This window comes from Sinocyclocheilus anshuiensis, unplaced genomic scaffold, assembly GCF_001515605.1.
Source record: "Sinocyclocheilus anshuiensis isolate Anshui unplaced genomic scaffold, SAMN03320099.WGS_v1.1 scaffold1239, whole genome shotgun sequence".
Lineage (NCBI taxonomy): Eukaryota > Metazoa > Chordata > Actinopteri > Cypriniformes > Cyprinidae > Sinocyclocheilus > Sinocyclocheilus anshuiensis.
The window spans coordinates 1426496-1451612 of NW_015540949.1; the positions used below are offsets into that span (position 1 = coordinate 1426496).

General features: G+C 36.6%; 4 protein-coding genes and 1 long non-coding RNA gene across 8 annotated transcripts; 1 reads left to right on the forward strand and 4 right to left on the reverse strand.

Annotated features, from left to right (window-relative positions):
* On the reverse strand, positions 1–4613 carry glipr2l (GLI pathogenesis-related 2, like). Of its 2 annotated transcripts, none has more exons than XM_016488069.1 (6): positions 4534–4613; positions 4260–4450; positions 3308–3416; positions 3097–3200; positions 2626–2703; positions 1–828 (listed from the first exon to the last, which is right to left on the reverse strand). In XM_016488069.1, exons 2-6 carry the CDS (start codon positions 4270–4272, stop codon positions 668–670), a joined length of 465 nt encoding a protein of 154 aa, XP_016343555.1. In that variant the 5' UTR covers positions 4273–4450; positions 4534–4613; the 3' UTR covers positions 1–667. The 2 variants fall into 2 exon arrangements, with proteins under 2 accessions (XP_016343555.1, XP_016343556.1); XM_016488070.1 differs by having other exon boundaries at positions 4260–4441; positions 4534–4604.
* Positions 4614–6937: 2324 nt separating this feature from the next.
* Positions 6938–11099, reverse strand: LOC107689916 (uncharacterized). 2 transcript variants are annotated; one of them, XM_016488096.1, is made up of 2 exons: positions 10984–11099; positions 6938–8041 (listed from the first exon to the last, which is right to left on the reverse strand). In XM_016488096.1, the coding sequence occupies exons 1-2, from the start codon at positions 11004–11006 to the stop codon at positions 7099–7101; spliced, it is 966 nt and encodes a 321-aa protein (XP_016343582.1). In that variant the 5' UTR covers positions 11007–11099; the 3' UTR covers positions 6938–7098. The 2 variants fall into 2 exon arrangements, with proteins under 2 accessions (XP_016343582.1, XP_016343583.1); XM_016488097.1 differs by lacking the exon at positions 10984–11099 and adding an exon at positions 9654–9693.
* A 922-nt stretch (positions 11100–12021) lies between these two features.
* Positions 12022–15566, reverse strand: LOC107689917 (uncharacterized). Of its 2 annotated transcripts, none has more exons than XM_016488098.1 (2): positions 15484–15566; positions 12022–13136 (listed from the first exon to the last, which is right to left on the reverse strand). In XM_016488098.1, exon 2 carries the CDS (start codon positions 13062–13064, stop codon positions 12189–12191), a length of 876 nt encoding a protein of 291 aa, XP_016343584.1. In that variant the 5' UTR covers positions 13065–13136; positions 15484–15566; the 3' UTR covers positions 12022–12188. The 2 variants fall into 2 exon arrangements, with proteins under 2 accessions (XP_016343584.1, XP_016343585.1); XM_016488099.1 differs by lacking the exon at positions 15484–15566 and adding an exon at positions 13893–13969.
* A 4878-nt stretch (positions 15567–20444) lies between these two features.
* LOC107689902 (protein STRUBBELIG-RECEPTOR FAMILY 8-like) lies at positions 20445–22910 on the forward strand. The gene is made up of 5 exons (XM_016488081.1): positions 20445–20496; positions 20612–20819; positions 21021–21153; positions 21854–21961; positions 22048–22910. Exons 1-5 carry the CDS (start codon positions 20445–20447, stop codon positions 22060–22062), a joined length of 516 nt encoding a protein of 171 aa, XP_016343567.1. The 3' UTR covers positions 22063–22910.
* Positions 22911–24057: 1147 nt separating this feature from the next.
* Positions 24058–25106, reverse strand: LOC107689918 (uncharacterized). The gene is made up of 2 exons (XR_001634378.1): positions 24804–25106; positions 24058–24200 (listed from the first exon to the last, which is right to left on the reverse strand). It is a non-coding gene; the product is annotated as an uncharacterized LOC107689918 (long non-coding RNA).
* Positions 25107–25117: the final 11 nt, after the last annotated feature.

The window sequence follows — 25117 nt, forward strand, 5'->3', positions numbered from 1 at the left end:
ATGTGCACAGTTGTGCAACTACAAATCAAAGATAATATTTGTACTCCATTTTGAATGCAATAATGACATCAGATAGACTATTTGAACACGGTCAATTTTAATCCATATCAATATACATAGATACAAAGATGACCAAAGTAATAATGGTGAATGATCAGTCTATGATATAAAGGGATGAACATTACCAAAACTTATTTCTGCAACATCTCATGCATTTAAATGTCCTGTGTGGTCACACACGTCTTTTCACATTCAGCATGAATACTGCATCCAAAAGAAATATTCACATTTGATTTTAGTGGAGGTATGTGATTATATCCGTGTTTGCTTTATTCATAAAAAATCATTTCTAATACTGTTTTGTTGACATCACCCATGCACAAACAGGCACACAATGACCTTACCACAATGAAAGTTTAGTTTTATGGAAAGCATAACTAGCATTAGCTTCAACATTTAGTTTACTGTAAGCCTCTTTATATTCAAGTTAATAAAAGCCTAAAAATGTAAAGACAGAAGCTCTTTATTCAAGTAAGGTTTGTGTATTAAGGCCAACAATTACTGTGTTTGGTCCTCCAGGTAAAAGTCTCTCCGATTTCAGCTGTTCCCCGTCCTGTTTCAGTTCCCCTCCCTACCTTCGTTCTCATTGTGTCCAGCTACATTTGGATCAGCTTTTAGGGGGCAGGACATTGGCCTGGAAGTGGCCCTGATTGGTAATGTTGCCGGCAGGGAAATAACGTGCCACTACAAAGGTAGAACCATCTGAGGCCACAGCTTTACCAACACCAAGTTTCGTTGAGCTTTTCCACACCATTGCAGTGAAGTGACCTAGAACAAAACAATGATTCTTTCATTCATTGGTGTGCATTGCAGCGATGTGTGGTTGTCACAAAGTGTTTATGCTTGTTTGACACATAAACCTTGTGGCGCTTGTGTTAGTGCTCAGTTAAATATTTATAAGCTGAGAGACCGAGTGGAAACATTTGAGTGGAATAAGAGACTCAAGTACATTTTATGCATTTGGCAAATGCTTATCCAAAGCTAATTACTGGTGATTTCATCACTTTGTGTTAACCCCCTGGGAATCAAACCCACAGTTTTGATGTTGACAACACCATATGCTACCAACTGAGTTACAGGAACACCCTTTCCTAAATTCCCAACCACATATTTAAAGGTTTAGAGTCAGTACAGACAATATACACAATCTATACAGTCAGTCACTTCAAAAAAATTCGGATCAGCTGCTGTAGAATTGTGACTCTATCACAGGGGTGCCCAAACTCGGTCCTGGAGGGCCGGTGTCCTGCAGAGTTTAGCTCCAACTTGCCTCAACACACCTGTCTTCAAGTTTCTAGTATGCCTATTAAGAGCTTGATTAGCTGGTTCAGGTGTGTTTAATTGAGGTTGGAGCTAAACTCTTCAGGACACCGGCCCTCCAGGACCGAGTTTGGGCACCCCTGCTCTATCAAAAGCGTTCTGCCCTCTTGAGGTGGTGGCTAGTATTACTCATTTCCTGCAGGCTGAAGCTGATGACCGGTGAGGTGAATAAAAACTAAAGGGGGTGAGTTAACAGCTGTAAGAGAGACATCACACTGTAAGAGATTTCTCATAGCTTAATTTTATGGGGAATTTCCTGTGCCTGGGAGGGCTTTGGAAAGCTTCATTCCAATAGGATGAGTCACATCTTACACATTTTAAAAAATACTGAAGAATATTGTATTACACTGTCTGGGCCAAACTTATCTGCTGTATGTGTTTGTATTATATTTGGTTATAAAACGGGTTATGAATATAAAAACGGTGCGCTGTCCTGTTAATGGAAATCAACATAGGCCTACCTGCAAATTTTAGTTCAATGCAAAATTATTTCGGATGACACAACAGGACAGGATGTCACTCACTAGTGCTTCTGTTTTAAGTAAATAAATTAGAAATAATACATCAGTAAATGTTAAACTAATGCAAAAGTTGTGACCAACTTATTAGTAATGTGATACTGAGGAAAAAATAGTGGGTGGGGCTTGATTTTAGTGCACATCCTCACCATCTCTAGCCCACAGAATACTGATGTGGAGGGTACTGTTTAAGGACGTTCTGCTCAAGCGGTCAAGCTGACATCATCATATAAGGAACTTTTCCGATTTTAAAGATTACAAAGACAAACACATTTTTCTGAGGATTAACATGCATGCATTAATTGACTAGTATGTGTGCTAATAGGATAAATGTTGATTTCATGCTGACTTTAAAATATGCCATCCACTCTACTTTCCTGAAGCACTGCAAACCATTTAGATTTCAATTTTGTTTTTCTGAGTACTTAGCCAAGAGGTTAATAAATGTTTACATTCTTTCTCTGCTAAAAAGAACATCCTAAACCAGGCGAATCTGGTATTCAGGTTTTAGTTGCTCTGGTTTCTGGTCATTTGACTGGTTTTAGGGAGGTTTTGGGCAGTTTAGTCAGTCAGGTTCTTATGGAATGTGAGTGAATGAAGTACAAAGTCTAGCATTACCGCACATAAAGACCTTAAGATGCTGGTTCAGGTGTGTTTGATAAGAACTGGAAGTAAACGTTGCAGGTAAGTAGATCTCAAGGAGCGCCACTGCTGGAAATACTCTTACCATTTGCAGAGGAGAATCCTGGCTGGTTGAAGTTGTACTGGTTCACTTCATTATACCAGCGATCTGACACATCTTTACCTGTCGGCACACAAACATGCACAGAGATTCTCATTTGAAATGGAATTATGAAGTTTAAATTCAAATAATCCCAAATTCCTTATTCTGTAGAATGTGTATTTGCAATCTGGTTGTTTAATTATTACAATATTACAGTAAATCCAACTGGAGATTCCAGGGTACAACTTGAAGCTTTACATGACACACTATACATTTGGTGACACATTACAAATCACCCCAGACTGGCCAGACATTCCAATCTACCTAGTAATCAACTTTAGACTGAACATGGAGGTAGTCCATTCATAATGAGTCCCAGCTGTTGCAAAGAGAAGAGGACGGCAGTCTGTACTCCTACATCCATGGAAATGTGTTTCAGATGGACATTTTTAAACAGAAGAAGAGGATTCATACCCGTTTGATCATAAGATGCCCATGCTAAATTTTCTCCACAGTTTCCTCTACTAGACTCAACACTGTGCTTCAGAATCCTGGTGCTAGCAAGGCTCTCAGCATATCTACAATTCATTGAAGAGCATTAAACTGTAGTAAAGACGAAAGCAATGTCAAAGATAAGAAATTAACAGCAAAGAGTAGAGCAAGCATATAAAAGAAAAGATCTCACCGTGCTGCTTCACGGCTCAGTTTACTGCTGAGTTTTAAAGGTGGGGCTTGATGTTTTCTCCTGTACTCATTATGAGTCTTCAGTACCTCCTCACAAAAAAGCCTGGAGGCTGCAATATCAACAGTGAATCAATAGAAAGAGATTAGAAAGTGCTGCATTTTTTCCTACTCTTTGCTAAACTCAAACATACAGTCTAAAATATTTATTACTCAAGGCTAGTACTAGTTTGACAACAGAGATGTCCAAACCAGGGCCCTTGATGTCCCTTCATTTGGCTCACCATGCCATTTGAGTGGGGAAAACGGGGGAAAACAAGCCTTGAAGCATATCTTAATTTTAAGCAAATGTATTTATTTATTTATTTTTCTGCATTGAAATGTAGAGAATATAGGTGAATTTGACGATTTTATTTTAACATACTGTAGTTGGATACACAGTAATGCAACATTTACACAGCCCTCAGTCAGATTTTAGGTCCTTTGTGAGAATAAAATTTCAGTAGGCCTATATTTCTGATAACAACATTTCGAAAAGTATTTCTGCTAAAAGTAAAAATAATACTTACATTTAATTGTTTTGAGCAAACTATAATTTACATAAAATATATTTTAGTCCTTTTGATAATTTAGTTTTGATAAAGAAGACTGAACATTCAAAATCTGTGCTCCATTTGCAACAACTTTTAGACTTGACAAATGTTGCCAAACAGTTGTGCTTGCCACTATTGCCAAGGCATAAATCCAACTACATGATGCTATCACTTAAACAAAGCAAGGATTGAGTAGCTAACAATCCCCAGCACACACATACAGCTGGCATATACTCAACCTGCGCTGACAAAACTTCATTCAACAGCAGAGGATGGCAGTGACAGAGACTGAAGAAAATATATATTTGACAACATCACAAATGCTAAGTGAGACAGGGATTTAGAAGTGGATTGTGCACTTACCTGACTTCCCCATGGTAAGAAGACTCCTCTAAGTGAAGTAGTTCCCTCACTGTCACAGTCCCTGGCAGCTGTTACAATGCTTCACTCTTCTTCCCCACCCGTTTCTTTCTCTTCTCTTTCTCACTTGTGTTTTTCCAATAAACCAAGTAGCATCTAGCTTTTCATCCTCTGGAAGCCACACACTGAAACATCTTACAGACAAGCTTCAGTTGAGTCCATTTTAGCATTACCTACAAATGTATGTTCTCTTCTTTCTCTTTCCTCTTCACCACACCTCCTTCACTTTCTTTCTCTCACACTTTGTACAGGGCAAAGGAGATTCTCCAGTCAGGACTGTGGTGATGACATCATCTGTATGAGCCAAGTGGCCTTATATGGTGTTGGCATTGCTGCTTTCAGCTGGAAACAGTGAGCTGAAACCACTTACTTACAAGCTTTTAAAATATTGTAACCAAGCCTTGAATGAAAAGGTTAGATTATTACCTGAAATAAAGATTATAAACTCAAATCCTGCTTTTTTTCCTAATGATAAAAAACATTATACACAAAATTTGGTTTGTTTTTATCTGTTATTACAGTCATTTTCTATTAAGAGTGTGCCACTGGCCTTGACGCAGTTGCTAAATGCATTTCTGTTGTTATCATTATCACTATTTAAAGGAACATGAAAATGAAAAAGGTTTGGACATTGTTACAAAATAATGTGAGTGTGGATGTATGAATCTTGCTTACCAACCAGATGAACACTAGGAAGCCAACTACTGTGGTATAGTCATATTTATTCGTTTAGCAATAGACCAACTTGATATTAAGTAACATCACTGATCAATGTTAATTCAGATCAGATTCAAACAGCTAAAAGACATTTTAGTGCAATTAGACATTAGATTTAAGTATATTAGGCTAAAATATGACATTTAAAAAAAAGATACTTAAAAGAAAAACAATTACAGTTCAAAATCAAAGTAATAATAATGACAGAAAATATCAGCAAGGTTTTAGTAAAAATGTGACAAAGCGATTTAACCAGCTAGCCAACATAGACCTCTGGTGGACAAAATTAGAAGTAAAAACATTTTTTTAATAGTTTGTAAAAAATAACTCAATACATGGTAGAGGCTGTAAATACAATGTGAACATATATGTAAAACTTAAAAGTTATTTTATATTATAAAAAACCTATATCATTATCTGGGCATCTACATTAATGCTAAAATGTGATCCATTCTTCACTTAAAGGGATAGTTCACCCAAAAATGAAAATTCTGTCATTAATTACTCACCCTCATGTCGTTCCAAACCCATAAGATCTCCATTCATCTTCTGAACACAAATGAAGATATTTTTTATGAAATCTGAGCGCTTTCTGACCCTCCGTAGACAGCAACGCAACTGAAATGTTTCCAGGCCCAGAAAGGTAGTAAGGACATCGGTAAATCAGTCCATGTGACATCAGTGGTTCAACCGTAATTTTACGAAGCTACGATAATACTTTTTGTGCGCAAAGAAAACAAAAATAACGACTTTATTCAACAATTCTTCTCCTCCAAGTCAAGGTTCTGCCATTATAAAATTATGGTTGAACCACTGATGTCACATGGACTGTTTTACCGATGTCCTTACTACATTTCTGGGTCTGGGAACATTTCAGTTGCGTTGCTGTCTATGAAGGGTCAGACAGCCTTCGGATTTCATCAAAAATATCTTAATTTGTGTTCCGAAGATGAACGAAGGTTTTACGGGTTTGGAACGACACGAGGGTGAGTAATTAATGACAGAATTTTCATTTTTGGGTGAACTACAGGGCTGCACGATTAATCTAATGCGATTGTCATGCACATCTTGTCAGTAAAGCCAGTTCTGTGATTAGTAGTAAATCTCCATCACCTGCTTTCAGATGGAGAAGCATTTACTACACAGATCCGTAGTTCTCTGACAAAAAAAATGCAGACTAAATAATCGTACGATTATGAAATCAAAGAAATCGTTTGCGATAATGACAGCTGTTTGCGTAGCTTCTCAGTGAACTACGGCTCTGTGAAGTAAATGCTGCTCCATCTGAAAGCACGTGAAAACACCACATTTAATAACATGTTTTTACTCCAAACTCACTTCATAACGTCAGCCGAGTGTTTGAAATAAATCCTTCTGTGAGATGATGTGGCTTCTTACACAGAAATAGGCACACAACGTATTTCATAGTATTCTAAGTAGTGATAAAGGCTATGTCGATTAGCATTGCATTATAGATATACTTTATTGTCATGAAAATTATAATAAGAAGAACTCAGATAAACCATATATTGCCGTAGTCGTGTGTCCTCTGGCCTTTGGATGGAGATTTACTGCTGATCACAGAACCGTGCTTCACTGAAAGATACGCATGACAATCACAGCTTCTGTCTAATAGCGATTTCACAATTTCATTTCGATTTATCGTGCAGCCCTAGTGAACTATCCTTTTAATTATGATGATCAGTGCAAAGGCACATTAATAATTAATCAAACAAGCCAAAAACAGCAGGCTGCAACTAGTTAGGATAATTGTTGCATAGGTTTGCATCATCACCCTAAGAATGTGTTTTGATGTTGTAGCCAAGTTTACACTATATATGAAATATAAAAATCTACATATATCTTAACAGTTTAAACACTGATTGAAAAATATGGCACTGAAAAAATGTGTTGCTTTGTAAGTAAGGCTTTGTATTTTTATTAGCTGTGCATTTAAGCTGTTTAATGAAGGCAAGTGGTGTAAATGATCTAACTAGCATGCATAGCATCATTATTCTTTGCAATTCCTTGTGAATGTAATATCTACATGGTCTGTGGTTTTAGCCTAGCCCATTTCGGCCTTAAGATCAGCTAGTATACACTCAGCCTCCTTTAAACTCAGTGGAGTCTCCGGAGGTCTCAGAAGACACGGCTGAGACACTTCACATGCATTCACCCTTTTAAACAGTCTGTTCCGGTCCACACGTAACACCCACCCCGGCTCCATGTGGAAAGCTACACACACATGATCCCACAAATAGTATTCTTCTCTGTGGGGGCTCACATGAACACTACAATTCAACTTGTTCACCTTAAGCTTCAGCTTGTAGGTTTCAGAGGGGGCTTGACAGCACCACCACAAAGCCCCATCATAGTACCCACACACACCGTCCTCCCGATTGGGCAGTCGAGGATAACTGTCATAAAGATTTATGTCACGAGGATGCACTACAACCTTATAGAGAATCTCTCGCCGGTAGAGCCCAGTCTCATACACACGCAGAACTGGACTTTGGTCACCACAGAACTGCTCACCATAGAGCCAAAGTAGCTCCTTAAGTGAAAAGATGAAGCGGAAGTTTCCATAGGAAGATTTTTCCTGGAAGGCCTTTGAGCTGGTGAAGTGCTCAAGGACGGGTGGCTGGTTGCGAACTTGGGCAGAACTTCGATGAGGGAATAAGGACGTGAGGAAACGCTCCTCAGCTGAGGATATGTCATCAGACGTGACTGCTAAATCCCACCAGAGGAAATGGGGCTGATCATTAGCCACCAGCTCCGGTGGCTGTCTGAACCCTGAATCGAGAAAAATAGCCCTAAGACCACTTTCTCCAGTGACATGAGACACTTTCTGTACACGGAACTCCACAGATTCAGGATAAGCAGGGATGTTGTTCTTATACAGGTATCCGTTCCGTAACTCCATTTCTTTTAGGTCCCAAAGACTCAGATGCTGTCCCTCAAAGTATGTCTCTGTAACATTTCGGTTATTTGTGCGTCTCATTTTCTTTCTGAAACAGAGAAAAAGATGAACGTTAGCTTATCATCTGTTTTACAAGGTCACTCAGCATTTTCCTCTTGTAAACCACCAGGTTGGGGAGTTACGGAATACATGTAACGGCATTGCGTTGTATATCAGGATACAAAAATCTAGTACATCAAAAAACAAAGTATTCAGATTACAGTTACATTTTGTAAAAAGTGGGAATACCATCAGGATTACATTTGTTTCATTTCAGATTAAATAAATGAGTATTTTGACATAATAACGCTATATTTAGCGCCGCTGGTTCTGTTGACACTCATGTTGACTCACGTGAGCCACCGTGCGCAAATATCACCCATCTACAATTATTCTCCTCAAACGCGGGATGACTGCTAATAGCCACTAGATGTCTGCATAGCCTTTTATATAAATATATATCCGGGCTGTAATATCTAGATCAGGGGTGGGCAAAACTGGCCCTTCCAGGCCACTTTCCTTCAGAGTTTAGCTCCAACTCTAATCAAACACACCTGAACCAGCTAATCATTGTCTTCAAGACTACTAGAAGGCTCCAGGCAGGTGAGTTTTATCAGGGTTGGATCAAATCTCTGCAGGAAAGTGGCCTGGAAGGGCCAAGTTTGCCCATCACTGATCTAGATGGTGAAACAAGACACGATTTTTAATAGTTTCAAATAGTTTTAAAATACTTTTTTAATCGTTTTCATTTTAAAGTCATAATTAAATAAAAGTACTTTGATATTGCTTTTTCGACGTTATTTACATATTTGACTTGAAGTAATCCAAAAGTAATCAGATTACATTACTTTTATATTGTAGTACTTGGATTACGTTACTGAATACTTTTTTTAATTAAGTAATTTGTAATGGTAATGGAATATATTTTAAAAGTAACTCTCCCAACCCTGCAAACCACTGATAGCAGCTCTAACTAAGCAACTCACTAGTATAGTTTTATTAGGATTTCCAGCAAAAACAAAAATGTAATCCACTATGAAAAACTTAGGTTTGCTGGTTTAGTCAGGTGGTCTGATTGCCTTGACAGTCTCTGCTTTTGAACGTTTTTTAGAAGAAAAACACGTGTACATTCAAAAAGAGGAAATAACACTTTTTTTGTGTGCAACGGTTTACTTTGAACGTGCTGCCTTCAAAATTCGATCAGAAGAAGGTACCTCCGGAGACAGGAAGTGAAGCAGAATTTGTATTCTGTCTTCATGCCTTGAAATGCTGCCTCCGAAGGCAGCATTTTAGAGCTTTCGGACGCAGCGTATATCTCAGGGTTGTGACAAAGGCGGATTAAAAAATGGTCTTGGTGGCGCCACAAACTTAACTTTTATTAAAAACAAACAATTATTAGCAGTCGCACAAATATGCCATCATCTGTCATTGTCAACATTACATGAATGATTTTTACCATAAATACACTTTTGAGGGATTGTAATGATGGCGAACATTTTGAGTTTCGATTTTACATTTACTTGATATTAAAAATGACGGCTAAACTGTGGTACGTTACTGATAAAACGATCGTTCAAAGCCGTGCATGAATAATACATTACATTAATATGTGAATATAAAACTACATTACAATTTCCCCCCCGTAACAACAAGTATGTTACCTGCTACCAGAGATACGCTATTTTCAGACTGTACTTCTTCTGCCCCCAAAGAAACACTGAACGAAAGCGCGGGAGTTTTTTTTTTTTCACCGCGTTCCCCGCCTCCTGGCTGATTCAAAAACGAACAATAGCAGAAACGAAAGCTTGAACTGATCAAAATCTTCCAAATAAAGTAACTCAAAGTGTTTTAAACCAAATTTGGCCAATAATGTTCCACCTCAGCAAATCGACGCCTACCAGACGTTAGGAACTTTTTTATATGCTTATTGTAAACTGTGTGAACATCTTTAACACCTTACCTTAAGTGAAACGACCAGAAAGCAACTGCTCTCTCATTACTTATATGAAAAAAAAAACAGCCCTACATGTTTCTCACAACATATAATTTGTTACAAATTTTATGTTACATTATTTAGTCATATTAAACGGCTCTGTAGGATAATTGATTCTGACTGGTTTGATATGGCATTGAGCAGACAAATATTTATGTACATGTAAACACAATGTATATACATTTGCATTACTTTAGACCCCACAATAAAATAAAGGAACAAATGATCATGCAGACTTAAAGGCAACATTTCAGGTGTCTAATGTTCTTGTTGTCGAACCATGCGAGTTGTTAATAATTCTATTGCAATGATATCCAGTAAGTACAGGGCCCACTCCTGTCTGCACATCACGTGGGGAATTCCAACAGTTACTAACGATTTTTTTTTTTTTTCAGCTGAAACATATATTTTGAGAATAAAGTTGTCAGCATACTGGCAATAGAGAGAAACATAGCAATCTGCTTCCTTGAGCAGTTTGCCAGCTCTCTTTGAACACCCCAAACAAAACAGAGAACTATAAATTCAAAGCAATAAAAACTTCCATGGAAATTTTGCAAGGCACTCTTTGTGTGACCGGAACGGTCACATCTTATCTGGGGCAAGATATAACATTTGCCAGAGAGCTTAGCAGGGGCACATCATCAACAGAACAGAATTATCTATAGTTTGAGACCTTTATTCTTGTCTATTCTACTGACATGGGAATGAGACCATCTTTCCAATTACACCAGAACATTAATAATAATACCAAACATGAAAGGGTTAAAACTGTGTATTACTGAGATATAAGCATTTTGGTGAACTTTCATTGACTTGCCCAGGTGGAAAAAAAGAGAGAGAGGAGAGAGGGGGCTGGTAGATAAGTGGGCAGAGAAAATAGGGCAAAAACCTGACTGTGATCTGTGAACTCTTCTGCATGCAGCTTTGGAGATTTATTGTTTTATTGCATGGGGTCTGTTCCAGAGCACAGTCTAATGAAGAGGTCAGACCATTCTTACACAGTACAAGATGAGCCAGGCATGTCAGAGTCAGCATTTCCATAGGTTTGATCTTCTTGTAAGGGAATTTGGACCCCTCCTCAGAGGTTTCAGCAACCACCTTGCTGGTGTCAGTCCGGATCCTATAACAAAAGATAGAGAGAATGGGAGATAGAAGAGAAACACACACACACACACACAACCACACACACACACACTCCTGGAGTTGCTGTTATATGTCATTTTTCCAAAACAGTGGAGATAAGGTAAACTTTCACACAGAAGTCTGAACAATATTACTTATATACAATATTAGTTTTAACAATAAAACTCTTTTCTTCAGTAGAATGTGGGACTATGTGGAATGCGAGACTAACTGTAAAGAAAGAGACTTGAGACAGGCCTCCCTGACATGTGACCTTCAGCACTTAGATCACCAGACATCATGACAGTTAACATGAAAATATGTGCCTCCTTGACCGTATGTACGTGCATAGATATATCACTTCTAGTAGTGATAAGAGAATTCAAAAACCACTCATTAAATCAATTTACACACTCTATTCTAAATTTACTTTACTAAATAAAGGATAAACACTGATTTTAAAAGGCAGTGATATTGAATTTAATGCAGTGTAAAATAATAGAAACTAATCAGCATAATACATGTAATTAAAAGAGGAATAAAAGGCATTTAACATTAAAAAAAAAACAAATAAAGAAAGCAAAGTAAATCATACTGCATTCCCACTATTAACCACTAGTCTTCATTAACCAGTCTACAAAATGTGACATGGTTCAAGGTTACCCAAATGTTATCAAAATAAAATTGCAGTGTGTTGTTGGTTGCTTTGGAAACATCCCAAGGAGCTCCATGCCTGTGCTTTTGTGAGCTGAGTGAGCTAAACAGAGAGGTATTCAGTGGGAGCAAAGCAAAACTGATAAAGAACCATAAATTCTGCCTTTCCCTTTCCATCAAAAGCCACAATTAATGTAAAACAGGTCAGAGGCCAGAATCTTTTTTTTTTTCAGCATCAGTGCTTTATTAATGCAGCATGGACAAATACATTCTCTGAATAGAAAACAATCAGGTAAAAAAACAAATATTTCCCCCACATACCTTTCATACTTCTAAATACGTGATTACAAAAACTTTCTGCTCATTTTGTCACTTTTAATACCTAAAAGTGCCGGCTGGAGGTAATGGATACTCTGGCATATTTACTCTAAAGCCTGATGGCGTCAAACTCACACTTCACAAACTCTTCTGTGTTAAGTTTTGGCTGAGCTCCCTCACAGAGTCTGAGACTCGTAGTCAGAATTTCCTTGCTGAAGTGGAAGATTTCTCCATGTGGAACATGGAATGCCACTCCGATGTTATCCCACATGTACTCTTCTCTGGCTTTTACAGGTATCCGAATGGCTTTCATGTTACAAGACAGCCTGAAACGGTGTGTTTTACTCATTGCCTGTGGACGCCAGATAATGGTGTTTTCATGGAACCCACACACTGCATCCTGGGTATCCTCGAGCAGGGGATACTTAGAGAACAGCTTGCATGCACGAGGCGCATGAATCACAATAGAATACATCACTTCCTGCTTATAGACCACAGTCTCAAAAATGCGAATGTTGGGCTTCTGGCCTGCACAGAACTGCTGTTTGTAACTTCTCAACAACTCATGGATCGACATGCTGAAACGGAAGTTCCCCATGCGAGAGGATGACAAAAAGGCAGGGGAAGTGGTGAACTTGTGCAGGAAAGGTTTTTCTGTCTCAGTGTGTTGGTCATCCAGGTATCGCTTCTCAGCTTTAGTAATATCACCTCTGGAAATGTCTGGGCTCCACCATACCAGATCATGTTTTGGTGAGTGGCTGCGTGTCGGCTTTTTAAATCCCTCCGAATCCCAGATGCCAAGGAATCCTTGGAGATTAGTGTTATGCCGAAGGTATGACACTCGAAATTCCACATCCTCAGGGTGATCTGGGATTGTTCTATAGAGGTAGTCATTCCGTATTCGCATCCATTTGAGCTCTTTAAGCTTCAGGTGCCGCCCATTATAGTATAGTTCGCTATGTCCTCTGTCATTGGTACGTAACATTCTTTCAAGGTTGAGAAAAGCTGTTTATGAGATGAAATCACTTCTGAAATGGGAATGTGATGACTTGTTGCACTGTAAGAATGTAAATGTTGTATATTTTATCATGTTAGCATTCTCCAGTTTATATGTAATATTTTTGACAAATACTCAAGGCAACTCTTGTATGTCAACCAAAAAAAAAGTTATTTTTAAAACAGAAAAAGACTGAGATCTGAATTATGACAATCAAGCATGTTCTCCAGAAATAGCCTATTTTTCACCATCGTTTTCATGATGTCTGTAAATAGCCTTTGTTACGATGTTTGTGATCTATCACTTCTCAAAACGGCCGAGACTGGTATGTCTTCATTTACATGCTATCAAAACTGCAGGCTAACAGTCCCCGGTAAAGTTACATTTGAGCTTCCCTCGAATCACCAAATCACTTAAAAATGACAAAATGTATGTCCAGATGCACATTTTTCCAAGAATACATTAAACAGTTCTAATTAACTGAGTCGGGTTGAAGCATATTAAACTCAACATAACGTACAATAGGAAAAAAGTAATGAATCCGAGTCATCTCTTGTTTAATATTTCCCAGGGCACATAGGCCTATACTAACAACTAACGTTAACTGAATTATAATTGCCACCATTTAGAATTAAACTTTTATTTGTGATGACCCGAGCTGACGCAAAAAGTTAACTGAAATGTTTGCGCTTTGTAAAGTACCGGCAGTTCAAGCATTTTCATAATATCTAATTCGTAAAAAAAAAAAAAGACTTTGATTCTCGAACTCATTCTTGTTAAGTACGGCCGCTGTTGTCACCGGAAAAAAAATGTCACCTTGCAAGCGCCAAAATCTGGAAGATTCCGCACTTTTTCCTTCTGCCGTTATCTCACGCGCACACGGTTGAGCATTCTAACCATAGACTGTATAAAAACATGGACGTAGTGTCCGCGACGTCACCCGTAGATTTCAGAAGAGCGTTTTTGAAGCTCAAAAGTGGGCGGAGCCGGCCGTCGCCATCTTGGCAGCGCGTCACCGCCCGTCACTCCCGGATAATCGAAAATGGGCAAAGAGGCGGGAGCAGGTTGGTGAAGCCACGCCCACCTAGCTCGACGGTGGTGACAGCAGCGGCAATCCACCTGTCACTCAAGTGGCCACGCCCTTAATTATGCAGAACTTTAAGGCTTAATATAATTTAAACGGATGAGTTATAAAAAAATTCACCCCCCTCACAGTTGTCATGAAGGGCAAAATTAGCTATATAGACCAAAATCATTTTTTGAACCAGGCTGTAAACATGTTTTTTTCTGATGTAAAGTTGGGCATTTTAACATGGGGAGTCTATGGGATTGACTCCCTTTTGCAGCCAGCCTCTACCGGCCAGTTGATGAATTACAGTTTAAGTCACTTCCTTGCTGGCTTCACGAGAGAGAGCGGGAGGTTGCCGCTTGATTCTAACATCTCGAGTGCCTGCTGGAAATACAAATATCATAGCCCACAGGAAATGGCTTAATGTTTTGTTTTTTACCTAATTCAGTTTGTGATCAGCATTACCAACATATTCTACAGGTCGTAGCCTACTTACATGAGGTAAAAAGCTGCTTTGGTAATTATTAGCCTTAGCCTACTAAACATCCTCACATAAAAAAACACTCACACAAAAGAATAACGAAATAGCCTAAATAAATAAATAAAACAGTAGGCCAGGGTAAATGGTGTCGGTGCTCAGGAAGTTGACAAAAATGTTTGTATTTGTAGCCTACCTAACAGCCAAATTAACATTCAGATATTCATGACAAGGGTTAAATCAATGTATCTCTTCATGATAAGGGTTAAATTCATGTATCTCAGCTAAAACTATTAGATTACTATTAGATGTACAATAAAAAATATTACGTTATTTAAAGAAAGATTAAGTAATGTAAGTTATTTTACGTTATAAGAAATGGTAGTAGGCTATCTGTTTTCTGTGGAAATCGAAACTGTGGACATGCCTAACAGACCAGAAACATGTTCAAAACAAGGAAAAAGGGTAACAAAAGTTTGCTAAAGAATTTGGAGAGCATTTATTTTTCTCATGGTTGCGTGACAACATACGTTCTTGTAAATTTTAGACAACCCTATTTCCAGTCCATGTTCATTAAATAATAATAATAATAATAATAAAATTGAAATCCTGCTTCTAATAACAATTTAGAAATTCTGTATTAGGCCTACAACGTGTAGGCTCCTAAATAATAATCATGAATGACAGAATCGGCAGTGTAGTATATTCCTTTTCCTTTTTGAAATAGGCTATTTCATAGAGTTTGAATAATTTATGGCAATTACTAGATCTACCATCTTAAATTAATTCCTGTGTAGTAAAAATGAATAGAAACAGGCTAGTTATTAAAAAAAAAAAAAAAAGGAAGATTATTCACTCACCAACTTGCTGTATCCTGTTTCTTTGTCTTGTAGATTCGGAGCCAAAACAAACAAGAACAAGTCATGTAGAAAGGGGTTTCTTCGAGAGCCGTTATGATGTAACTTCAAAATAAAAGCCCTATGCATGAACAAAGAAAATGAGTGGCTAATTAGGTGGTTGTCATTTTTAGCAAACATATTTTATTAAAGTAAATAATGTTCTGGTTCCTGAGCTAACTTATCTCAAGAGTTTAAAATTAATGAAGAGTAATTTCAGTTGTAAGGGAGGAGAGAAAAAAAAAAGAGAAGGACACAAATAATCAGTGAGGAACTCATAGCTCAACAATACACCATGAGAAAACATGCTCATGAATGTAAATTCATAATTTTTTTTACAGTTCTGCAGCTGTTACCTGGATGAGATTAATTTTTATTTCATTTTTTTATTCATTTGCTTAAATTAGAACTACATAAAATTTTAAATAATTTAGCATTTTTGTAAAACTTTTTAAATGTCAAAATGTATATGACATATATGCTTATTTATTATGCATATATTTTTGATTAATATAAATTATAAATTAATAAATAGGGTCCAACATTAATTATAATCTATTCATTAATCTGTCTAATAATGTCTAAAAATATAATAATTATGTATATCAAGCTCTAAAAGACTATCCAAAATTTCATAAAACAATAGGGTTATGAAGCACAGATGTGTCTGTCACTTTAAAGGTATGGTTCACCCAAAAATTAAAATTCTGTCATAATTTACCCAGGTTGTTCTAAACCTGCAAGTTCTTTCTTCTGTTGAACACAAAAGAAGATACTTTGAAGAATGTGGGTAACTAAACAGCTGCTGGTCCTCAGTAACTTCCATAGTAGAGAAAAAATGCTATCAGAGTCATTGGGGACCAGAAACTGTTTGGTTACCCACATTCTTCAAAGTATTTTCTTTTATGTTCAACAGATGAAAGACATTATTACAGGTTTGGAACAACTTGTGGGAGTGTAAACGATGATACGGTGTACATTTTAGGACATCCTCAGACCTCAGTCATTAAATGAAAAGGCGTCATGCCTCGGACTAAAAGGCTTCATTCATTGGACAAAACGGCATCGCGCGCCTCAGACTGAAAAGCTTCATCTCTCAGGAAAAACGACATCAGGTGTCAGGTCTCATACAATTAGGCATCAGACGAAACGGACTCAGACAAAAAGGCATCAGACGAAACGGACTCAGAAGCCAGCTTTTATGTTGGCAAACTGTAGTAAAATTAAAACGAATTCTTTCGAGCTATTAACAGTTAGGCTGCTTGATTAAAATGTGATTGTATTATATAAACATTTTTAAAACAGTACAATTAGTCAGTTAATCAGCTACCTCGCCCTAGGCCAATCAAAGCGAGTAATATGGGCAGGAAAATAAGTAATTATTTTATGTCATTGTAGATAATAGCAGTTTTTTTTATATGTACATACATCTAAAACAGGGATGGGCAACTGGCGGCCCGCAATTTCTTTAAATACGGCCCGCTGGACGACTTGGATGATCAATTGTAAAACGTGAAACGGTAAGTAATGGAAAAATTGAGTTGAGATTATGATGTTAATACTAAATCCAACAAGGAGAGGTCGCTAGTTTCCAGCCGATCCCCGTAGTAGTAGTAGTAGAAGTGCACCCTAATGTGAAAGTGTACTAAAATAAAGAAAAAGAAAAAGAAAAATTGACATTGAAAATCGTGTTTTTCAGTCAAGACGGTAAACGGATTATTTTTTTTACAAAGTTCAAGGACACCTATATATGTTTGTTTTGTTTGGAAACAAAAGGAAAGATTTTAATGTAAATTGTAAGATTTTAATTAAGATCTTAATGTTAATTACACACCTGCTCACAAAGAGAAGTATGAAAGATACACCAGTGACGCCAGAGTTGCACTTGTATTAGTTTTACTAGTATAAAACTGTGGTTAATTTTCGTCAACAAAACTTTTTTGCCAAATGCATACATGTTCTTTAATATAGTTTTATATATGGTAATATGTGGGATTATTGTAATACCATTTCTAATAACTATTTTATGAATAAGCCATTTTTAACTGTTCTCTGAGGTTGTGTTGAGAATGTTCTGTTGGCTAGTAATCTAAAATATGACCTCTGTACATTTGTTTGTTACAAATTTAAATAATAAATACCTAATAATAAAACCTTTAAAAACGAATTACATACATTGATTTCCCTTAATAAAAAGGAAATTGAGTAGTACTAGTGACGGCCCTGACCTTGCCCCTTGGTCTGAAGGAGAAGAAATGCTGGTCCTTGTCACTCTTGAAGTTGCCCATCCCTGATCTAAAAGATAATTGAAAGTACCCCCACTCCCCACTTCCCCCAAACTATAGACACCTCAGTGAATCTCAAAAATTTCCACCACTGGTAATATGCTAACATCATTATTGTATTATAACGTCTTTCAGAACAGAAATATGGAAAAGTTGAAGGTGTACAAAACTCTCAGACAACTGATTTGTAGATGAGATTACTCAAAAGGGTTTTGATGCCAGTGTAAAGGATTTATTGCTTGAACGTGGTGCAGAAGGAACATCAGGTATTCTGTTTTTTATCTTTACAGATTAGCAAGACTTATATTCATTTAATTAATTTTCTTCTATACTTTGTTTTTCTCTTTAACATTCTAGAGACCAGCAAAACAAAAAATCCGAAGACATTCATGGGTAAGACAACAAAAATGTACAGTGTCCTACAGAAATGTTGTCACCCTTTGTAAATATGTGCAAAGTGGGCCTAGTCTTCAACTTTTAAAGAGGTCATGGCATGCCTTTTCATCATTCTGAATTTAACATTTAAAACCTGTGGGATGACCTGATGAGAAGAGCCCATTAGCATAGACCTCTAAATCTGAAGAATGGAGGAATAGTCTGATACCTTGTCATGCATTCGTCATTATGCATAGCAGAAAATTCCAGCCTGGTCTCATGTTTATACGTAGGTATTAACATGTAACATTTACAAGCACAAAACGTACACTTTTGTATGTTTTTATTAATGCTAAAACGTACAATTTATACGTATTTCAACGTTTAAAACGTACAAATCGCTACGTATTTTTAGCTAAAAAACGTAAAAATATTTACGTATCTTATATATCATTAAGATATTCGTATCAATGCATTTTTTTTTTCATTTTATCAATAAGCAATTTAGATTTTTAGACCCCTTAACCTACCTCCAAACCTTAACATACCCATTTTATAGCGAATATAAAAGGATATAAAACGCAAATGACCGAAATATGCAGGAAAATAACCATTTTAGTAACAATGTAGCCTGTTGTATGTATATGTATAGTCGCTAATTCCACTCCTACCTATAAGCCTGAACATTTCTGTACAGTATAAGAAAAACATGACAGACAGATAAATGCAATTACAATCATTTATTTATTGCAAAAATGTCAAAAGCAGTACCAAAAGTAATCCAAATAATGATGCGTTGCACCCGCAGTCCTCTCTAGCAGAATACAGTAGGTTTGTGTGATCCAGAGCAGAATTTATGTTGTTAATCGCTGAAAATATTATCCAGATAATTTTCCCGATCCACTCCGTGAACTCGTGAAGGCGAGAAATATAATCAATGGATTACGTGAACGAGAACGATTCGTTCACCTAAAATATTCGTTCAAAAAGAACGATTCGTTCACAAACGTAACAACACTAGCTCACAGTCACTGACTGGACTCGCTGCTCGGGATGGAGAAGCAGATCGCCGAAAAAAGGCTTGGATTTGGGTCTCTTCCTCACAGTCGTATGGATTCGGTTCATAGCTGTTACTTTGGGAAAAAAGGGAGATTGAAATATTATAGACACAAATATATTTGGTTAAGAAATAATTGTTAGAAAACGATAAAAATGATTAATAGATACATCTTGGGTGATTATTTTGAAAAAAAAGACTTGAAATTCGACTTAATAATTGCTTAAAATAGTTCAACTGACTGAACTACTGCTTAGACGTTTTATTATTATTAGTTAGCTTTCTCAAGCCAAACTACTGAAATGCTAATTAAAATTATTATTATTCTTTTGCTGAGACTAAACTTTCTGACTCTAACTAGTCCTAGGGCTTTCAAGCTAGAAACACCAAACTTGGGTCAGACCTGCAGAAATCTAAACAGACCGAAGTCCATTAGACTCATTTAAGCTTCCATACTTTCTAATAATCTATCTATCTATACTACTAAACTAAAACTTAAAACTATAGTAAACTTAAAATTAAAAGTATGTCAAAATTTACTTTAATTTGTATTTAACATGGACAATTTAACATGATTTAACAACACTTGGACCAACTTGTTCCAAGATAAAAATGGCTCCCATGGAGTGGAAACCAAGAACTGCTAAAAAACCAGGAAGATATCAAAAAATCATCCTTGAAGAGGCCCCACCACGGATAATTGTCACAGGCACTGAGGGGTATGATGAGCTCCTAAAACTTGGCCAGGAGACATTTTGGTCAGACGAGAGAGAGGGGAGTGTGTTTACTCTCTGCCAAGCAGATGGGACGAGGTGGACGAAGGAACAGTTCCATCAGGAATTTGGATCCGTGGCAGAGATCCCAAACGTCTGGAAGCGAACATTTTACATTGGACGCAGAGAAATGGGTATTGTAATATTGAAATTACATAGCATGTGTGTGTTATAAACTTGCTCTTGTGCTAATACAGTACCAATTGCATGTTGTATCTACAGATGTCATTTGCCTTGATGAAAGCAGCTCAATATCACGTATGTACCATAAGTTTTGATAGCACATTTTAAGCCCCGTGTATGTTTTGTAATACATAACAGTTGCTCATTAATTATATTGTTTAGTATGTGTTCCTTTATTTATGTAACACCTATGTATCCCTTCTTTTCTCAGGAATTGGTGAAGGTGAAGTGGGGATCTGCAGAAAAATATGGATGTCCACAAAATCCAGTGTTTTGTCCAATGTTGTAACCATATTACCATCATGTAAGTAATATTGCCTACCAAGACACATAAGTTTACAATATTTTTTGTTAATTAGGATTAAAGTGGTTATATTCTTTAAATGCATAAAATAATAGCATTTTTTTTCCAATCTCAGCTTTATTAAATATAGTATATGTTCCGCACCTACCATATGTGGACGAGTCGCAAATCCATTACAAAGAAGAGAACCTGCTGGGTGAAGGTGCATTTGGAAGAGTGTATAGAGGCTACTTTCAGGGCACCCCTGCTGCCATTAAAAAGATTCTCTATGGCACCGCAGGACTTCCAGACCAAGACATCCAGCACGAGATTCTGGTCTCACTGTAAGATTAATCATCATTAATTCTATCTAATAATTAAACATAAATTTTAATTTGATCTTATATTAATATTAACAGTTGGGGAGAATTGAACAGTTGTTAATAACAACAGTGCATTTCTACTGTGTGCTAGTTATATTGTTGTCATTTAAGTTTTACTTGATAATTTGCTAAATGCCTGTAACATTTCATTGTGTTTTATAGCCGACTGAGCCATCCCAATATTGTTCGACTCATGGCTGCAGCCCGCACTGACAACGCCTTCCTGCTGGCCAATGAGTATATACACGGCACAACCCTGGAGGATGCACTACACAATGACCATTCTTGTGTTAAGGTAAAAAAAAAAATCATATTTTTCATGTAACATTTGTGAAAAATTGTCTTAACATTTAATAGCTAATACTTAAATATATACAAAATATAAGAGGGAGATCCACACTCTGTTACCTTATTCTTTTATTAATTAAAAGGTAACACTTAACAATAAGGTTCATTAGTTAATAGTAGATAACTGTAGTAGTTAACGAACTAAGAATGAACAATACTTCTACAGCATTTATAGATCTTAATGTTAATTTCAACATGTACTAATGCATTATTAATATCAAAAGTTGTATTTGTTAACGTTAATGCACTGTGAACTATTGGAAATGTATTGTTCATTGTTAGTTCATGTTAGTTAATACATTAACTAATGTTAACAAGTGACCTTATTGTGTTACCAATAAAAAGTAGCAGTTAGTAATCTTCACAATCTTTTTCATGCCTACATCAGTAGGCAACAATTATTTCTAAATATAATGACAACTTTACACGTGTTATTGTTTTCAATTAGTAAAGCAAATCAGGCAACATAACATTAACAAAATTGTCTCTTGCTGTGTATGTGGTAGTTTGAACTTATGTTTTGTTTTGTTTTTTTGTGAAGATTATGCTGTGTTGTGTGTATATCTCTCTCTTTGGTGAAATATGACTCTTTTAAACTCTTTCATAAGTCTGTTATTCAAATTTGTATTTTTATTTATTTTTTTTAGCTTGAAGGAGATGACAGTTATTTTGTTGCCCTCGACATCTCGATGGCCATTGAGTACATCCATTCAAAAAATGTCATCCATCAAGATTTAAAGCCAGCCAATGTTTTGGTAAGACTTTTTTCTAGTTAATCAGTAAGTATGTGTAAAAACATATACATTTAATGATTTAAAACCTATTTTGATACTTTAAACAGATCGACCATTTCTAAAAAAAGGCTGTACTGACAGACTGGGGCCTTGCCAACATCAGAGACACGGTTGTACTACAACAAGGAAGCAGACTTACTGGAGGAGGAATAGGGCCAATGGGTGGAACCTTTCTTTATATGGCCCCAGAGTGTCTAGCTGAATTTGAACAGGCTTCCAGTAGTTCTGACATCTGGTCTCTGGGAGCAACATACCTGTAGATTTTCACAAAATCAGTGACATGGACAGTGAAAAACCAAAGAGAGTTGTGCAGTCTAATGGCCAAAAAGGTGCCACCACAAGCTTTACAACATCTGAGAGACAAGTACCAGTTTATTGGTACAATGTTACACTATGATGCAGCATCAAGACCTGAAGCTTCCTCTGTGGTGCTCTACCTAAAAACAGTGGAGGGGCCAGATTTAAAGAGCCGTCATGGTTATGAATGGTAAATGTTACGGATTATCACATGGACAGTGTAACATTTCTTGTCATTTTCAGTTTGTAGTACAAATACCAATGTTGGTAAAATGTTAACATTATAATCACAGCCCTTCTCTCTGTCTAACACTGCTGGTATGTTTTATTATTTGTTTCAATGTATGTTCACATCATTAAACATGTTTTGCATCTTCATTTGTAGCACTTTTTTAATAATTTGGTCCCTTTATATGGATTTATTTAGTTGGATAAGCAGTTAAAAAGTCCCTGTCTCATTGGCCAGCAGCTGGTATATTTCATTTGCCTCTGCAAATGTGGATGGAATGGGAATGCCTCTTGTTTGAAGGACTGTGGTGAATTTATCCACCAACATGAGGTAAGCCGCCAAAGACCCATCTGGTGATGATGGAAAGTTTGTATTTTGCAGAATAGCCTCTGATATTTTTCTGAATTCTTGAAACAGGTACCTTCGGGTGGGGAAGTAAAGGGAAGGTCTGGTTTCCCAAATTGACCTGGAACATTCCTTTGCTTGCAGGTTTATGGGTAGTCGTGGCCTAATGGTTAGAGAGTCAGGCTTGTAGCCTGAAAGTTGTGGGTTTGAGTCTCAGCACCGGCAGGAAATGTAGGTTGGGGGTGTGAATGACCAGCACTTTCTTCCACCCGCATTACCCACAACAGTGGTCCCCTTGAGCAAGACACTGAACCCACAGCAAAAAGTGGCTGCCCACTGCTCCGGGTGTGTGTTCACAGTGTGTGTGCATCTCATGAGTAATCATAACAACAGTTTTAATGCATTATAATATGTACTTATTACTATACTTATATTTGTGGTTATAGCTTTTAAGATTGTGATTTATAATACACAATGAACACAATGCATCCACTTAACTTACAATGGTTTATATTTCCCATAGTTATAATGTATTATAAGTCCCATATCTTGCCATTGTTAACTTGTTACTTTATTTAAAGCAGACAAATACCACTTATAAATAACAACAACAACGACAACAATAATAATGAAAATAAAAATAATATTTTTTCTTAAACAGCCATAAGATCAGATATCTGATCAGATGAATGTGTAATATGGCACATTTGATTTTAACTATATTTATTGTAATATCAATAAGACAGTAAGTTACTGTACAGATCTTAAATAAATAATGTCAAGATATAAGACGTATAATCCATTATAAATTACGTGGATTTAACATGGTGTTTATTGCGTGTTATACATAATCATACTCATAAAAGTTATAACCACAAATAAGTAAGTTTTATAATGTATTATAATTGTTGTTATGATTATTTATGAGATGAAACAACATATAATAAGTTTTTTATAATGCATTGTGCATTCATTATAATGCCTTAAGAATACCCTTATAATGTGTTAAAAATATGGGCTTCATAGTAAGTGTTACCAATTTAACTAAGCTGAATGATTACCTGATTTTGTATCCAGAAGCGGCAAGAAAAGAGCACATTTCTCTTTGTTTGAAGCCATTGTCAAATAGCAACTTTATCGTTTCATCTAAATAAGTTAAGGCACATTAACGTGAAGTTTTTTTTTAATTCTGTAGAAAGTTTCAACATTCATTCAGTAGTTTAGCAAACAGAACATGATAGTATTACAAGCTAACACATATAACAATACATTTATAATATAAGCCATCTTAAATGCAGGATACTTATCTCTGTATCCATTCTTGATTGACTGAAACAAACAAATATATATTTAGTTATAAGACAGAACCATTGTTTTTACAAAAACATTTAATTCAACAACTCCTAGTGTTAGACTCTAATAATATACAGGTATATTATAATTAGTCTAAGATTTCAATCTAATAGCTCGAAAGAATTCGCTTTACCTTGACGTAAACTGACCATGGTTTTATTATAGTAAAAGTGTAGTAACATGTTTTTTTAGTGTAATGATTACCATTTATATAACCACAGTTTTACTACAAATACCATGGTTAAACTTGGCTAGAGTAGCAAAACCATACCATGGTTAAACTATGGTTAGAGTAGCAAAACCATGGTTAATCTGTGGATAGGCCTACCATGGTTTAACTATAGCAACCAGGTTATTATTATTATTTATTTTTTTTTGTAGTAAAACCATGGTTATTTTTCGTAAGGGTAACTTTACTACAGTTTGCCAACATAAAAGCTGGCTAGTTGCAATATGGCTAACTAACTTTTTAAACATGCACACAAGACTCTCGAAATGCATGTTCTTTTCTGTATATAACTTAATTAGTTTAACATTTAAATACAACTGTTAAAATATAATATATCAGATGCGGCTTACCTCCTTTTGCCATCCATCAACCGTTCCATACCACATCCTCTGAACCGCGTACGTGACGTCACATGGGGCGGGGCAACACGACACTCCACCTGAGTCCGTTTCGTCTGATGCCTTTTTGTCTGAGTCCGTTTCGTCTGATGCCTAATTGTATGAGACCTGACACCTGACGTCGTTTTTCCTGAGACCTGAAGCTTTTCAGTCTGAGGCGCGATGCCGTTTTGTCCAATGACTGAAGCCTTTTAGTCTGAGGCATGACGCCTTTTCATTTAATGACTGAGGTCTGAGGATGTCCTAAAATGTACACCGTACTACAC